The following is a 12,698-nucleotide window of genomic DNA, read 5'->3' as shown; positions in this document are numbered from 1 at the left end:
CGACGCGCGTCATCCCTTCGTTACACTCTTCCTCTCCGCATCCAGTGCAGTGTACATATCTCACTTCTACAGTTTCCAAGTATCTGGCATACAACCTTCAAATCCCGATAACGTAACGCGTTTAACCCTTTCAAATCCAGCTTAAAGTATGTTCATTGTTCATGTTGTAACGAGATCTTGGCTAGCGTGTACATGCTGAAATTAAGCTGCCGACACCGATAGTACGCCCACCTATAACCCAATGTCCCAACCCACGAGCAGAAACAAACGTCAGAGGACAAACTCAGACGCTCCCGAATCAGAAAACGATGTTCCCAATCCGATTAAGCAGGACGACGAGTTCTGGTTCGAGGATGGCAACATCGTTCTCATCGCGCGCGACGTCGAGTTTCGCGTCTACAAAGGGATACTCGCTAAACACTCTCCCGTGTTTGCGGACATGTTCTCTCTCCCTCCCGTACCCGCCCAGGTTCATCCGGTGTCAGCGCGAGACATAACACCGACCGCCGACACCTGCCCCGTGGTCCATCTATGCGAATCCCCCGAAGATCTCAGGCACGTTCTGCGGATGTGCATGTCCGACACGAGCTTGAGGTGCGTCGTATCGTACCTCGCGCGCGCTCAGGCTCGAAGCTCATCTTAGGTATTTCTCTACTAGCTCAAGTCCCCTCTCCGCAGGCACGCCGTCATTCCACATGATCTCCGCCGTGATCCGGATCGCGCACAAGTACGAGATGGCAGAAATGCTCGCGCAGGCCGTAAAATTCCTCAAGCAGCGCTTCCCGACCAGCTTCAGGGCGTATGAAAAGCTCTCCGTCACCGCTCGTGTCCAGATGAACCCCATCGGCGTCGTCAATCTCGCCCGTCTGATCGACGAGCCGTCGCTGCTCCCGACCGCGTTCCTCGACTGCTGCCTACTCGCTTCTTCCGAGCTCCTGCGCGGATACAAACACGAGGACGGCTCTGTCGAGACGCTCACCCAAGAGGACCTCCTTCGCTGTCTCAACGCGCGTGAAGAGCTCGCCAAGTACACCCTCATCATCGTCACGAGCGTCTTCCTCCCCTCCGTGTCGGACGCGTGCGCCGATCCGACGGACTGCGCGGAGGTACTGATGGATATGCTGAGCGACGTACGAGACCACGGGGACCGCCTCGCACGACCGGAGTTGGCCATCTCCTTCCTGACGCCGTACAAGAACTATATTCCGCGGTGTTGCAGCAGCTGCCAGGAGATGTTGCGGGTACGCGATAGAGACGAACGCTACGAGGTGTGGAACGAGCTGCCAGAGATGATGAATGTCGCTTCCAATATCAAGTGCTGGGAATGATGATGGTCATGCCTACCGCATGGGCGCGGTCAATAGGGTGCGTGAGCCACTGCATACACTGTACACCATCGCTGAACAGGTACTACATGTCATGATCAGATAGCGCAGACGAGCATGTTTAAAGCAAGCCTCGACACCATCTCACGCCAGCCAACTATATGCATACCCTTCCCATGTTGTACTCCTCTGCGTGTATCGATATCTCCTATGTATGTGCGTGTTCTTTCAACAGGCTCCAGAATACTGGAAGATCTACTCCACAACCGCGCTCAATTCGGCCCCTGGGACAGCTACAATCGCTACGCCCTACCCGACATCAGACGTTGACGCCGTTAGCGTAGTGAGTCTCGCCCGCATGACAGGCAAGGCAGACCTCATCCCCGCGCACTTTCCGCGCTTCCATCTCGGAATAGAGATGGCCGGCTGCTTCGCGCGTGCGGACGACTTGCGGGGACCGTTCACGCTGTGCGAGATTTTTCCGTGTTTCGCTGCGAAGGGCCTGCTCGTACATGAATACATATGTATCTCTCTCACGAGCCTTGCGGACTAGGATAGGCATCAGTACGAACATAGTGAGTGAGTGACTACGCGCTATACGAGACACACCGTGACGTTCACGAGCTTGCTTATCTCTTGCGGAAACTTGATTCCAACTGTTAACGTCGTCGCTACGGCCATCGACCTCTTCGAAATGTAGACGTACCTCAGGGCTCGTCTTGAACCCAGTTGGCGACCTGAACCCCCATGATCTCAGGGAGCTCGTCCCACACCGCCCGCCGCTCCTTCTCATCGCGCTCCCGCAACATCACCCGGCAGCGCTCGCAGCACAGATCGGCAAACATCCCGTACGCCTCCAGCCAGGACGTAAGCACGTTCGGCCCCGCGAACATCTCAGCGTACCGGCCCACGCCCTCCAGCATCATCTCCAGCGCCTCCCGGCACGTGTCTGGAGCGGCGCACTTCTTCGAGACCCTGAGCGCGAAAATGCGAGCGGCCAGGATGAGGGTTTTCTCCGTGAGGCGCCCACGCGCGTCGAGGAGGCCCGCGATGTCTTCTAGTGCTAGGTGCTCGGCTGAGCCGTCTTCGCGTGTGTACCCTTTGAGCAAGTCAGCGGCCTTGAGAGAGCAGCAGACGAAGAGCGTGGTTGGGAGCAGCGATGGCTCGTCGATGAGGCGCGCTAGGTTGACGGCGCCGATGGCAAGTACGGCCTCGTCGGAGGAAGGGATGCAGGAGAAGGGACTGGCGTCCCACTGGCGGAAGTCGGCTGGGAAGGACCGCCTTAGATACTTCACGACGAGCGCGAGCATGTCGTGCATCTGGTATTTATGCGCCATCCGAGCCACTGCGAAGGCCCTCGATACCGCGTCGAAAGAGGGTTTATCCGCTGCGAAGGAGATGTAACTAGAGGCATTTGCACGATAAGCTTCTAGTGTGTGTACACGCGGACCGGGTGCGACCTACCTCAGGTGTGTTTCGGGCATGCACACTCGGAGAACGTGCCTGAAGTCCTCTGGAGAGTCGGAAAGATGGACGACGGGGCAGATATCGGCGGCCGCTGTCGTGCCTTCCGATGATGGCCCAGGAGGAAGAGAAAACATGTCTCCAAAGACGGGAGAATGCTTGGCGAGTATGCCTTTGTAAACGCGAAACTCGATGTCGCGTGCAACGAGAACGATGTTGCCGTCCTCGAACCAGAATTCGTCGTCCCGCTTGATCAGATTGGGACCATTCTTTTCTGGCCCGGTAGCGTCTGAGTCTGTCCTTTGGCGTTTGTTGCTACTACTCGCGGGTTCAGACATTGGGTAGTAGTACAGCGCAATGTTGCTACCTGTGGTTTAACCTCAGCATGTAGTGAAGCTAACCAAGATGTCGTTACAAAAACAAGAGCATATTGAACTTACCTGGATGACTGATCACTTGAACGCGTCGTGTAAGTATGTTTTCGAAAAAAATGCGATTATGTACCATAGACTTGAGAAACTGGATAGTCTGTCAAAGGTAGACTTTTTACACTCTGCTGGAGGGGGGAGGAGGAGGAGAGGCAGTTAACGCGCAAAACGCGTAATATTGTCAGCTTCGGTGGCGTCGCGTCAAGTCACACTCACATGCTTTGCTGTCACGTCAATTTGCCCGCGCGAAAATCGCTTCTCCGGCTTCCACTCACTCTTGCCGGTCGTGCAGCACAGGTTCCACCAACATCAGCATATAGACAGCTATAGACAGCGTGTAAGTATCTTAATCGGAGGTCACAGCATTACGTTCCCACATATATTCACAATGTTATGCTAGGCCCCGGCGGCATGTCCATGCGTATTACCCGCAAACGAGCGCGGCACGACAACGACGACGACGCCCAAGATGGTGCAGAAGGGTCGCAAGCACTGCAAGCCGACGGAGAATGCCCCAGAAAACGAGACGACGATTTCTGGTACGACGACGGGAGCATTATCCTAGTGGCCCGCGACGTCGAGTTCCGCATATACAAGGGACTTCTCGCCGACCACTCCCCAGTATTCAAGGACATGTTCTCCTTTCCTCAACCTCCTAATACAACACATGACGGCACAAATCCCGCCAGCGACCCTTGCCCCATCGTTCACCTCCCCGACTCTCCGGAAGATCTCAGGCACATCCTACGGGTCTGCATGCCTAAAAGCGGCTCCAGGTGATTTGGAGCCTCCCATTCATACAGCACCTCAGCAGATAGCTCACATGTGTATACTATCCTCAGCCCGTTCAAACCAGCGAGCAACCTTTCCTATCACGCGGTCTCCGCAATCATCCGCCTCGGCCACAAATACCAGATGACCGACCTCGTCAAAGACGCGGTGGACTACCTGAAGCGATGGTACACGTCCGTTTTCGACGAATGGGCCGCGGGTCGTCTATACGCTCCAGACGCGCCCTTCGAGCACGTCCACGCGATCGGCGTCGTCAACCTCGCCCGTCTCGTCGACGAGCCCCTCCTCCTCCCCTCCGCGCTCCTCATGTGCTGCTCGCTCGACGAGGACATCATCAAGGGCTTCGCGCGCGAGGACGGCACGCGAGAGACGCTGTGCCCAGACGACCTCGGTCTGTGCTTCGCGGCGCGCAAAGTGTTCGCCGGGAACATGCTCGTCATCCTGGCCAGCGTCTTCGAAGCGTACGTCTCGGGCGGCTGCACGGATCCGCAGAGGTGCCGTAACGCTCTGCAGAAGATGCTACTCGACGGGCTACGAATCCCCGGGGCGATCCCGAAGATCGTACATCCGGACGTTTTGCGCTCATTCGTGCATTTCCTCGGGCCCTGCGCAGTCTGTGCGAGCTGTCAGGAAATGGTGAGGGAGCGTGATGTGGATGTACGGAAGAGGGCATGGCAATCTTTGCCCAAGATCTTCAAGCTGGAGTTCGGCGATGGAGAGTGGCCTGGGAAGTCGATCTAGCCAGGCTCATGGAAATCTGTACTCAGATCGTAGGTAAGAGTTGTGCCCTTATGCGGCTGGAAACATGATGCTTGTTCTGACACACCTCAAGGATGCCAAGCAAGGTGGTGGAGGAGAAGTGAGGACGTCTCGTTGGATAGATGTGGTAGCCTGAGCTTTACGATCAACTAGATTTCGCGAACCCTCAGAGGGACACGGCCGCGCTGCCCTGGCGTACCCCTGATAGTAGTAAAAACTGACGGGTGCTTGCTCTGCTTGTGAAGAGATTCTGTTGGCGACTAGGCTCAGTGTGCGTATATGAAGCCGATTATCGATACCACATGCGCTGTGGCCGTTGCGGAGCTCTTCGGACCAACTTGAGATGTTCGGAGTGCCATAATCTCAGCGGTGATTGGGAGCAGTCTACAGATACCTCACAGAAATTCGAAGTAGAGTAGACGACGAGGGGCCGGAGAGACACAGATCTATAAAGTACAGACATCTGCGTTGAGCTCGACCGAATCCTTCTGTTTTCCTACTACCTGTGTATATTTTCTGTATACACTGTGTATACACTGTACCTGGACTCGGCGTTTGGCAATGCAAATTGGGGATCCACTCATGCATCACTATTCTGCCTAAGCTATCGACGTGGGCCCGCATTCCAATCCCAGGCAATTTCCCTCCACACCTCGAGGCGCTGTGCCCTAAAAGCGTTCACTGCAGCATTTTATGTCACTCCCCGCAGCACAGAAGCAGAGAATCATCCCCTTAGGTAGCTTCAGTCACGAGAGAAATACTGTACCCGCCAGACGTTAGGCGAAGCGATGGACCCCTAGGCTAGGGGTTAGACGAGCGTCTACACCCGAAAAGGAAGGTCGTATACTATATAAAGCAGGTGACCTGCCATATATGGTAATTGACCGAGGCCTCGGGGACAGGGGACATCGCCTAACGTCTGGCGGGTACAGTAGTACGTCTGCGGCCGCGACTCCCGCGAATGTCTCCAGGAGACGTGGCGTCATCGCAAGGTGTCACGATCACATGCCAGTGTGTCACATCAATTCGCCTGGTCTCAGAGTCACTGAGGCACTAGCGTGTCGCTGCGAGCCGCGCACTCCGCGTCGCTCGCGTCCTTGGACTCGACCACCGCCACCTCTGCCTCTAGAGAACGTCGCCGAGGGAAGTGTTTGAGTGAGTACTATAGCAGAGCAACGGCACTAGAACCACACCGGTCTCACTGACGTCTTACATATATCCGCTTCTTCACACAGCTCTGATACAGCGATCTAATTTCCGGACCCGTCACCCGCAAGCGAGCCCGACTCAGCTCAAACGATGACGACTCTGTTGCTCAAGCTAGCACTGCACAAGACTAGGGAGAGCTGTCAGCCACGACGGCCCCAAACTCGAGAACACGGGACGAAGAGTTCTGGTACAGCGACGGGAGCATCATCATCGTTGCACGCGACGTCGAATTTCGCATATTCAAGGGTTCTCTGGCCGACCACTCCGCCGTGTTCAGAGATATGTTTACCCTTCCTCAACCTCCTGCCGCTGCGTCGTCCAGCGCAGGCTCTGTTGTCAACAATTGTCCAGTGGTACACGTGTCCGACTCTCCCGAAGACTTTAGACACATCCTTCGCTTCTCTATGCCTCGAAACAACTCAAAGTACTGCTGCAGTGGCTCCCCGTAACTCCACCCAACGCCAAGCTAACGACCGTTTCTAGTCCATTTCACTCCGGAGAACCATCATTTCATATGATCTCAGCCGTGGTTCGGCTCGGCCAGAAGTACCAAATGTCGAATCTGTTCGAACATGCGATCGGACACTTGAGGAAGTACTACACGACACAGCTCGACGTTTGGGTGGCGCAGACATCTACCGCTCCCTTTGGCTTCAATTACGTCTCACAATCGATTGGCGTGGTGAATCTCGCCCGCCTGACGGGCGAGGTCAGCCTGCTCCCCGTAGCCCTCCTTTGCTGTCTGTGTTTTGTCGCCAAGGGCCAGCTCATCGAGGAGGCTTTTCGGATCGCCCTCAACGCTTTCGAGCCGATAGTCGCGAAGAAGTGCGCGACTGCGGCCGAGTGCAGGTCCGCGCTCGGTAGGATGTACAAGAAGTTCAAGGACAGCGTATCTCCCATCGCCGCTGTAGACCCGTTTTCGCCGTACCACAAGATGTTCAAGACCCACGACGTGTGCACGTCCTGCAAGAGCATGATACAGGAGCGCGACCTGCACGAGAGGCGCGCGACGTGGGCCCGGCTACCGGAGGTAATGGGCATTGGCCCGCTCGCGGACTGGGCCAGAGCCTGAGAAGGTGCGGGCGGTGGGGACAGTGGTCATGCGTAGGTGAAGATGCGTATGCGGCAGACTAGGCTTGCGAGGTAGGTGGAAGTTGATCGCGTTCGAAGAGACTCGACGGCGTCTTGAACCTCCGTAACAATAATATACTGTACAGTGTATACTTTGTGCACAACCGGTATGTCTCCTCCGCATTTACGGCGTATACAGTACTAAATGTCCTCTTGCGCTTACATCTTCCGCTCCTTAGTGTTCTCGTGATATACTACATCTCACATATCTTCGGCGCACGACCCAAAATGCCCTGGCACCTTGAAGGAGCGCCCGGCGAAGTTGAGATGGGTAGCTTTACTACTTCAACTGAGTCTCGCACGTGGCGCTCGACGTTAACTCTAAACCGCGTTGCTTCGGGTCCGAGGCAGCGTGTCTGTCTAAATATCATGAAACCTGCACCCAATGAGTAAACAGCCCTTCTAGCTTGCCCAACATCTCCCAACACACCGACTACTATGACAAGCCAAGCAGTGAGGTATACGCCGCAACCTGCCCACGGCGGCCTCTCAAGGACGCGCGACGCCGAGTTCTGGTTCGACGACGGGAACATCGTACTCCTGGCGCGCGGCGTTGAATTCCGCATCTACAAAGGCATCCTTGCCGAGTTTTCCCCCGTCTTCCACGACATGTTCTCATTCCCCCAACCCACACCGACCGTGACCACGTCCAAGTCAGCTTTCGCCGCTGCCACGGACCCGTGTCCCATCGTCGACCTCCCTGACTCTCCAGAGGATCTGCGGCACATTCTGCGAGTCTGTATGCCTAAAAGCGGTTCCAGGTGATTTAGTTCTTTTCTATCTCTATAGCTTTGGGGCAGAGAACTAATGTGTCTTCCCGCAGCCTGTTCAAGCTGAAAAGCCCCTCATACCACATGATCTCTGCGATCATTCGTCTTGGACACAAGTACCAGATGGACGACCTTGTCAACGACGCGGTAGACTACCTGAAGCGATGGTACACGTTCATCCTCGAAGAATGGGCTGAGGGCCGTCTCTATGCCCCAGACGCGCCCTTTGAGCCTGAGAAGGCCCACGCAATCGGCGTCGTCAACCTTGCCCGTCTAGTCGACGAACCACTGCTTCTCCCATCCGCGCTCCTGATGTGCTGCTCGCTCAACTGCGCGGACATCGTCAAAGGCTTTACGCGGGAGGACGGTACGCGCGAGATGCTGTCTTTGGACGACATCGGGCGATGCTTCGCGGCGCGCACAAAGTTCTCAGAGTACGTACTACTTTTCCTCGTCGCCCGCACCTCTGAGCCGCTTGTCGCAACCGACTGCGCGGCCCCAGCGGAGTGCCAGGAAGCCCTGTGAAAGATGCTCTACGAAGGATTACGGAAACCCGGGGTGCTCCAGAAAATCGCACTTACGAATGGGCTGTGCTCGTTCGTGCATATGCTCGGACCGTTGCACCTCTGCGCGAGCTGCCAGGAAATGGTCCGGACGCGTGATGCGGGTGTGCGGAGGGCGACATGGCGCTATCTACCTCGGGCCTTCGATCTGGACTTGGGCGGTGGAGAGTGGCTGGGAAGGGGCTGGTTTAGAAGGCACTACCGCTGAGGATCAATCTGTGCTATCTCTGACTCAGATCGTAGGTGAGAGTTGTACCGCTATGTGAATGGAGACACGAGACTTGATCTGACATTCCTCAACGAAGCTGGCAAGCAAGCGGTACACGAAGCGCGTTTTAGAAGTAGCGAGGACGGGTTCAACTTTCATCTGAGTTTGCTCTTAGCCTGGGTTTTCCAATCCCGATCCTGCCGATGATCCCTCCTCTTGAGGTCGCGCAGTGGTATTCTCAGACCCTTTCCAGCCGTACATGGACATGTACCCGGACCACGCCCTCTGCGCGTATTGCGAGACGATAGTGGAGAACAGGACATCGATTACTTTGCAAAGACATCAGTACTCCAGCATGCGGTGCGAGCAGGTGAACAAAATTCACCTTTATTAATCCATAGTCTTGACACGCTGCTACTGCAACCGGGACCGGTCAGCTCGAAAGCGCTCGTACCCACATGGTTGTGGCGTACAGGACTCCGAGCACCTCCATTAATGGCTCACGTCGTATATACAATCAATATGCTTTGTTATACTACATATCTCTCGGAGACTTAATTTGATCACTGGCAGCTCATGCTACTTGTATTTACCGTCCGGTAGGCACTGGGCCAGTGAACAGGTATCCGCGCGTCGGGGCTTGCAGCACCGCAACGTCCGTCAGGCCATCGTCGTCTACGCTGTAGACCGACAATCTTGTTGCTGAGGACGTTATCTGTTTCAACACCGCGCGGAGGCGCATGCGGCGCACCTACTGCACGGCGGCGATGAAGGCAGCGTCGCAAGCGGAGGCTGTTCTGCCGGAGAGTGGACTGGCTGGTCGGATTCTGGTGTGTGGAGAAGATACAGGACTCACGCCCAGCTGCTATGTACGCGTTCGAGCACAGCGTCGCAGGTGCGGTAACGGTCGACTGTGGCATGTCGGGCAAGTTGTTCGCACCGTAGATGGCCGCCCTCGATAATGTGGTCCATTTCCTGCGACGAGACGGTCGTCGCCGTCTGCGCGCTCCCGGGGCGGCAGAGGACAGAGACAAAGGCGAACGAGCTGTTGGATATGATCGCCATGCGGTCAAGATATGGCGAGATGCCAGGCATGTACTCTGTCGTCGAATCGAACATAGACAAGTGATTCGACGACAGAGTACGTGATGCTGGGGGTCTCGCGTACTCGGGGACGGTGAGCGAGGAGCCGTTGTTGCAGAGCGCAGTTGCCCCCAGGGCACCCCATGCGCTCAGGCTTTCATGCACTCAGAGCCAGCTGAGGAGCGGGTCCCTCATGCCTAGCCAAGACCGCCAGAGAGTGACAATACAGCTCGTGCGGGCCGCGGAATTCCAGGACAGCCCATCCTGCCCCTAGCGGTGTTGTTGTGCTGCCTCTGCGCGGCCGAGGATGCGGATGGCTCACTATCTCGCCATCGCGTCGATTTATTCGTGCGGCTTCTTTACTCTCCGTGCCGTGTGCGGTCACGTCAGGAAGGTCAGATCGCCCAGTCAATCCCGAGGGACTAGAACGGTAAGCAACGCCCACAACTTGATTCTGCTGGAGAGAGCTCACCTCATGGTACAGTATAAGGGCGGAGGCGTGCGAACACTTCGTAACACGAATAAGTCTGTTCACGTCCATTGCAGCCACTCCCTGACGCACCCTCGGCTGTGGCCCTTGGTGTGCTGGCCAAACGGGATGTTGATATGGCGCAGGACGGAGACGGCGCGGGCACTGGATGCGAGATGTGTTGGCCGAAGATGGCCTTGCGAGTGTGTGATGCGGCACCGGAGCTCAGAGTCTGGACCAGAGCATGAGGTCGTGCCCGTCGCATGGCGTCGCATGGGTACTATCGACGAGTGGCGTCGACGTCGTTGCGGGTTGCGGGTCGATCCTGTGTGCAAATGCTGGAGAGCACCTGCGCGATGCAGGGGGATTTATGCGTTGTTTTTGCGCGCGGGTGGCCTGTAATCACGAAGTTGTGAGCGTAGTTCATGTCGACACAGGGCGCCAGTGCACGGACCGCAAGATATGTATGCTGTGGACCTTGGCGTCAAGCTATGGAACATTAGAACGCACACCATGTCGCCCGGGGCAACCGCTAGGTCGTAGTCAGTGCGAGGCTCATGTGAGTGTGCACGCACCTGTAGCGTCTTGGTGCCCGTTCAATAGCGGACGTCACATAAGTAGATACATCCCGTGTTGAATGTAGATCAATGTGCAGTGTTTGACTCGAGACCCGGAGAAGAGGTTAACATTGAGAAGGGAACGCAGTGACATGGTATGATGATGCCTCGTAGTCTAAGTCTATGATGGTCGTCGCGAAAGCTCAACCCTAACCAGGATGAAATGCGCTAGGCCATAATATTCTAGTCGAAGAGGGTGTCAGAAGACGATATCAGGAATCTCGCGTGTTTAGGGCGTTTAACGGGCGTTTAACGAGCGCTTTCGAGCTGACCGGTCCCGGTTGCAGTACGCTGCCATCCCCGCATATTTGCCATACTTATGTCTCATTCAGACCTCTAGAATGTCAGGGAGCCTCTCCCACGATGAGAGCCGCTCTACAGTGTCCCGTCTTAGTATCGTCGATCACGGGGAAGCGTTAATGCATTGGATCTACCGTTTTCATCTATCTCCAGCAGCTATTCACGCTGGAGCAGCTATCAGCTTTGGTGATCTCAGCTGCATGACGGGTGAGTCGCGCTTTCCTGTGGCAGGCAAACGATGAGGCTTTGCGAGCCGGGCGGGATGTTCGAGGCGTCATGAAAGCATGGAGCAATATGCACGTTACCCACGATGCTGCGTTGTGAACGGTCTCCTGGACTTGACTGACTTGCAATCGAGGCATCGAAGTTTGACTGGGCGAGCACTACAAGCACCACGGCCCAAACGATCCAACGCAATTATATGTAGACCTCAACAACTACGTACTCGCGGCCCATCCCTCGACACGGACCCCCATGATGCCAGGTAGCTCCTTCCAAACCTCAAATCTCTCGTCACGGTCGCGCCTTTTCAACATCTCCTGGCAGTCCGTGCAGCACTCGAACCAGAGCCCTCCTGGCCGCTCGAACAGCTCCATCCACGACACAAACACGTCCGAGTACGCGAAATGCTCCGGCTCGTTCTCCACCCCCAACAGCATCGCCTGCAGCACCTCGAGGCACTTTTGCGGATACTCGCACTCTTCCAACACCGACGGCGCGAAGATGCGTATGGTGAGGACGAGCATGTGTTGCGCCAGGCGAGAGTGCGCTTTGAAGCACCGCGCGAGGTCGTCCGGTGCAAGTGTCTCGCGTGATCCGTCCTCGCGCGCGAACCCGGTCACGGCTTGTCCGGCGAGCCCGCAGCACATCAGCAGCGCGGTCGGCAGGAGCGACGGTGCGTCGACGAGGCGCGCGAGGTTGACGACGCCGATCGCGTGCTCGCACTCGAGCGGCGCGTCGGGCTCGTAGAGCGCGCCGGCGGACCACGCTGTGAAGTCGGAGGTGAACCACCGTTTGAGGTAGTTCACCCCTTCGGTGACTATGTTCTCCATCTGGTACTTGTGCCCGAGGCGGATGACGGCGGAGATCATGTGGAAGGAGGGGCGCGCCTGCTGCGTGAAGGGGCCGAAACTACAAGGGGACACCTTTACTTTATTATGGATGGACATCGCGTCCAGTAAAGGGAGTTGGCGCGTACCTTGAGTCGCTTTTTGGCATACACACCCGCAAGACGTGTCGGAGGTCCTCTGGCGAGTCGCTCAGGTGAACAATCGGACATGCAGCGGTCGCTGTGGGCGTTCCTTGTGAGGACGGCTGGGGAAGAGAGAACATGTCCCGGAATACGGGAGAGTAGTCGGCGAGGATTCCTTTGAAGATGCGGAACTCAACATCGCCCGCGATAAGAATGATGCTCCCGTCCTCGAACCAGAATTCGGCGTCCCTGTGAATTTTCGTTGAATCCCCCGCGGTCGACTCAGACTCAGTGTTTTCACGAGAGTTGGAGTCCTTTCGTCGGCGCTTGAAGCCACTCATCGTATACAAATCAGCTGAGAACGATGGTTCAGTGTTTGGATCGACAG

The 12,698-nt window shown here is 56.3% G+C and overlaps 6 protein-coding genes across 6 annotated transcripts; 4 read left to right on the top strand and 2 right to left on the bottom strand.

The window, feature by feature from the left end:
• Nucleotides 1–241: 241 nt before the first annotated feature.
• Nucleotides 242–1,562, top strand: TRAVEDRAFT_73252 (uncharacterized protein; the record flags this gene model as incomplete). The annotated part of the gene is made up of 3 exons (XM_008042552.1): nt 242–594; nt 659–1,365; nt 1,428–1,562. 2 exons carry the CDS (start codon nt 242–244, stop codon nt 1,326–1,328), a joined length of 1,023 nt encoding a protein of 340 aa, XP_008040743.1. The 3' UTR covers nt 1,329–1,365; nt 1,428–1,562.
• Nucleotides 1,563–2,032: 470 nt separating this feature from the next.
• TRAVEDRAFT_127777 (uncharacterized protein) lies at nt 2,033–3,127 on the bottom strand (the record flags this gene model as incomplete). The annotated part of the gene is made up of 2 exons (XM_008042551.1): nt 2,033–2,729; nt 2,814–3,127. 2 exons carry the CDS (start codon nt 3,125–3,127, stop codon nt 2,033–2,035), a joined length of 1,011 nt encoding a protein of 336 aa, XP_008040742.1.
• Nucleotides 3,128–3,628: 501 nt separating this feature from the next.
• On the top strand, nt 3,629–4,750 carry TRAVEDRAFT_49706 (uncharacterized protein; the record flags this gene model as incomplete). Its single annotated transcript, XM_008042130.1, has 2 exons — nt 3,629–3,993; nt 4,060–4,750. 2 exons carry the CDS (start codon nt 3,629–3,631, stop codon nt 4,748–4,750), a joined length of 1,056 nt encoding a protein of 351 aa, XP_008040321.1.
• Nucleotides 4,751–6,530: 1,780 nt separating this feature from the next.
• TRAVEDRAFT_49705 (uncharacterized protein) lies at nt 6,531–7,049 on the top strand (the record flags this gene model as incomplete). The annotated part of the gene is made up of 1 exon (XM_008042129.1): nt 6,531–7,049. One exon carries the CDS (start codon nt 6,531–6,533, stop codon nt 7,047–7,049), a length of 519 nt encoding a protein of 172 aa, XP_008040320.1.
• Nucleotides 7,050–7,546: 497 nt separating this feature from the next.
• On the top strand, nt 7,547–8,403 carry TRAVEDRAFT_49704 (uncharacterized protein; the record flags this gene model as incomplete). Its single annotated transcript, XM_008042128.1, has 2 exons — nt 7,547–7,869; nt 7,932–8,403. The coding sequence occupies 2 exons, from the start codon at nt 7,547–7,549 to the stop codon at nt 8,401–8,403; spliced, it is 795 nt and encodes a 264-aa protein (XP_008040319.1).
• Nucleotides 8,404–11,555: 3,152 nt separating this feature from the next.
• Nucleotides 11,556–12,651, bottom strand: TRAVEDRAFT_128265 (uncharacterized protein; the record flags this gene model as incomplete). Its single annotated transcript, XM_008042550.1, has 2 exons — nt 11,556–12,249; nt 12,341–12,651. The coding sequence occupies 2 exons, from the start codon at nt 12,649–12,651 to the stop codon at nt 11,556–11,558; spliced, it is 1,005 nt and encodes a 334-aa protein (XP_008040741.1).
• Between the last annotated feature and the right edge of the window lie 47 nt (nt 12,652–12,698).

Source organism: Trametes versicolor (genome assembly GCF_000271585.1).
Source record: "Trametes versicolor FP-101664 SS1 unplaced genomic scaffold TRAVEscaffold_8, whole genome shotgun sequence".
Lineage (NCBI taxonomy): Eukaryota > Fungi > Basidiomycota > Agaricomycetes > Polyporales > Polyporaceae > Trametes > Trametes versicolor.
This window is presented reverse-complemented; position numbering and strand designations above follow the sequence as displayed.